Here is a 3,785-nt window from a genome sequence, read left to right as displayed (position 1 = left end):
TTTTTCCTGGTTCTTTCCCTCAGCCCCAACCAGTCTCAGCAGAAGACTGCCCCTCCCTGAGCCTGGTTCTGCTGGAGGTTTCTTCCTGTTAAAAGGGAGTTTTTCCTTCCCACTGTCACCAAGTGCTTGCTCACAGGGGGTCGTTTTGACCGTTGGGGTTTTTCTGTAATTATTGTATGGCCTTGCCTTACAATATAAAGCGCCTTGGGGCAACTGTTTGTTGTGATTTGGCGCTATATAAATAAAATTGATTTGATTGATTTGATTTGATTCAAAGTCCCCTCTCATTTCCACCCTTCTAGTTTTCTTCTTCTCCCGCTGTTCGTGGCAATGTGTTCCTCCTCTTCTTCTTCGGTGCCCAGCAGTAGCCCAATTTCCACCGGCACCCTGTTGGTTAACAGCACCGGTGGCGGACGTTGTTAACCCGGGCTGTGACCGATCCGGTATGTGAATTTGATTCTTAGTCTGCATTGTTGGGTTGGCTTGTTTTACGCCGGATGCCCTTCCCTCCTCATTTATCCGGGCTTGGGACTGGCACTCAGAATGTACTGGCTGCACACCCCTTGTGGCTGAGTTATAAACTATTATTTATTTAAATATTGATTTTGTTTTCTGTTTCTGAGGTCAAAAGTTTAGTTTGGGTTTCTGTGTCTTGCTCAAGGGGACCTCGGCTGGGATTAGAGAGTCCCTCTTTTGAAAACATATTTCATTATATTTTTTCGTGATTTTTTTTGTTTTGCTTTAATTTCGACTTTGTTTTGCGTCATAACTTCCGGGTCGCTGGGTCAGCTGACCGGACACGGAAGCAGCTGCAGTCTTGCTGCGAAGCTGCTTGTTTAAAATGTGAAAATAAATTAACTCAAAACGCATAAATCGCGTCTTTTTAGCGGATTTGTTCAGCGCGCGGAAAACGTACTGAACCGTGAGTAAAAACATGAAGCAAGATTATTTATTTTAATAAAACTCACGTTTCATCTCTGTGGTCACGTGATCCAAAGTTTACACAGAACTGAAATATTTCTGTTTTGGTCTTTTTTCATAAAAGCTGTTGAACACTAAAATTAAGAGTCTGTTTTTACTCGTTAAAAAACAACAACTTTAAACTGGAATTTTAAAGTAATTTTCTAAATCATAAAAAAAAACCCTGTCTAAATTCTTATTTTTGACATTTTTTCCACTTCAAAAGTTAAAGTAATATGATTGTCATATATTTCTCAATTTATTTTATCTCAAAGTTTGATTTTGGTGATTTTATTTTTTTCTCATCAATTTATATTTAATTCCTCTGGGATGTTGATGATTTAGCCAGCGTACACTGACCGTATTAAAGATGCTGGCGTATGTCGAAGCTCACCGATTTATGTCGTAATACAGCAAGTACATCAAAATTTTGGGCATGTACAATATTTTCTACGTATGACTCATACGTCCCACACATGCAGGAAATAAGTTGTTGGTAAGTTATGCAATTGTTGACACACGTTTCTTCTAAGTTACTCATCAGTCGAAATACGTCCATTGATGCTGTCCACTGATTGGCTGATAGCTGCAGTCGTCGTGAACAGTTCAGACTGTTTCAAATATTAAAACCATTCACACATGTAGTAAATATAAAGTCTTAATCTGACCTGTTCATTTCAGTTGGATTCATCATCACAACCTGAAGAAAACTTAACCACGTAAACCCTCCTGATTTTGGAAAACGGCATCTGAAAATACTTTATTTCCTTGTGGTGGCAGAAGAAATGTAGCGTTTTTAAGTAAGTCCCCCTTTGTCTTTTGTTTTTTCAGCTTGAACCAGAGAGACCCTGGCTCTTTGTGCCACAAGAAAATGTACTTATTTTAAAAGTTGAAAGACTCACAGCGTCTCATTCATTCTTGTCAGCGTTTATCATAGACATCAGTTGACTCTTCAGCGTTCTACATGCCATGAAAATAAATCCCATGATCCATCAAGACTAAAATAAAATTAAATAAAATGTCAAAGATTCGATTAGATAGAACTTTATTAATCCCTTTTTGGGAAGACTCTGTCAGGGAAATTGAGGTTCCAGCAGGATTGTATAACAGCACACAGAGTAAGAAGCACACAGAGTATCATAAGTGAAAGGGTAAAAAAAAATTGCAGATATAAATATAGATACCAGACGTACTGGTTGCTGGTGGATTACTCTGTTTGGCCTCCGTGTGGAGGGGAGAGGCCGATCAACAGCGTACGCGTGCTTGATGATGTGCTTGTCAATATTTACGTGTTGTGCCTGCCAAACAAAAGGGTTCTGCGGTGGAAACACAAACCAAGTCAGACTTAACTATTCCGACCTGCACCATACCGTGCAGTACTGACCACCCGGTGGAAACAGGGCTGTCAGGATACCTGGTTAAATCGTCATGGTGTGACAGGGCTCTAAAGGACTGTTATGTGGCAAGATCTCAGTCTGTAGTTGAAGATCAACAAATGCTCGATCTGGGGTTTGTTCAGGATCAGCGCCCCTTTGGTCATCCATACGAACACAGTACAAAGTGTTTGCTTGATGTTGGACAGAGTTTATGTGGATTTGGTTGAATTAAAGAGGATGTTTGTCTCTGTGTCAGATCTGGTGATGATGACAGTGAAGATTTTCCGCACGCTGGCCCGTCACGGCTACTCTGTGGAAGTGTCTCCGTTCGTGAGCATCAGAGTCGCCTGTGTGGCCTCACAGTACTACGGAATAACAGGTCAGTCAAATCCTGTTCAAGCAGCTGGCACATTCAGACCAGGACTCTCTGAAGTCCAGGTCTGTGTGTCTGTCATGTGTTCGTCTGTCTGACCCAAACCTCAAAAGTGCCGCAGGGCCATTTCAAGGCATTTGGGGGCTCCAAGCAAATGGACTTGGAGTCCCCCCCCCACACACACACATCTCACCACCCGCCATGTCTGCCCAAAACCCACACAAACCACAGTACAGACACATCGTTTAAGCTCTCACCTTATATCCAGCAAATATTTCTTTGACAGCGCATTTGAACATTTGCAAAAACCCACCACCATCCCATAATAACCAACATATAAAGGGAGTGCAAACTGTGTAGAAACTCGTCTTCTTCTGAATGAACGTGAGGTGAAGTTGACGGTGCACCTGGGAAAATAATTACGTCTCCATCTATCATATGTTTCATGTACAGAGTGCATCAGATAGACATGAGAACGGCCCCATATTCAACAATATGAAATGTCCTGTGGAAAATATGAGTGACCATTTTATAATGATGTCAGCGTGTTGGAAGAGTTCAGTATGAACAGGTTAGAGAGAGAAATTCACTCTACCTTCATCAGGAGCCGTCTTTAGGAAGAGGGCTTAGAAACCAAAGCACCTTGAGAGAGAAAGAAAAGATGCTGAGAGTTTAGCATGACCATATATTTTTCTGATTTTCATATTTAGAAGGAATCCACTTACTTTCACAACTTCCGATGCTTAAAAACAGCCCAAGCTAATGTTTATGTTTCGTTCACGTTCTTAGTACTTGTGGTTTAACACAGAAGGTTTAAACTTTCTACTGTTTGAGAATTAAACAGACGCACCTGATGCCTTACACACAGAGGCTGGCCGGCGTGTGTGGATACGACCAGACAGAAATCGTATATCCACTCTAGTTATATGATGCTCAGAATTATCGTAGGTTATTCGGACCCGCCGCTGCCTTCTCATTTGGTATATAGATTAGCATGGCCCCTCTGCCCCCTTTAATCAGAAGTGATGTTAAGAATGTTGGGCTCGTGCAGCAACTCTTGGAATTAAAAACCGAGA

General features: G+C 41.5%; 1 protein-coding gene across 1 annotated transcript in view; it reads left to right on the top strand.

Annotated features, from left to right (window-relative positions):
- Positions 1-768: 768 nt before the first annotated feature.
- pex7 (peroxisomal biogenesis factor 7) overlaps positions 769-3,785 on the top strand; it is a 24,579-nt gene continuing 21,562 nt past the window's right edge. The window contains exons 1-2 of the mRNA XM_034161922.1: positions 769-922; positions 2,593-2,715. Coding sequence (XP_034017813.1) covers positions 2,601-2,715 — 115 coding nt within the window. The 5' untranslated portion in view covers positions 769-922; positions 2,593-2,600. The remainder of the gene's footprint in view (positions 923-2,592; positions 2,716-3,785) is intronic.

This window comes from Thalassophryne amazonica, chromosome 21 (assembly GCF_902500255.1).
Source record: "Thalassophryne amazonica chromosome 21, fThaAma1.1, whole genome shotgun sequence".
In the NCBI taxonomy this organism is placed as follows: Eukaryota; Metazoa; Chordata; class Actinopteri; order Batrachoidiformes; family Batrachoididae; genus Thalassophryne; species Thalassophryne amazonica.
This window is presented reverse-complemented; position numbering and strand designations above follow the sequence as displayed.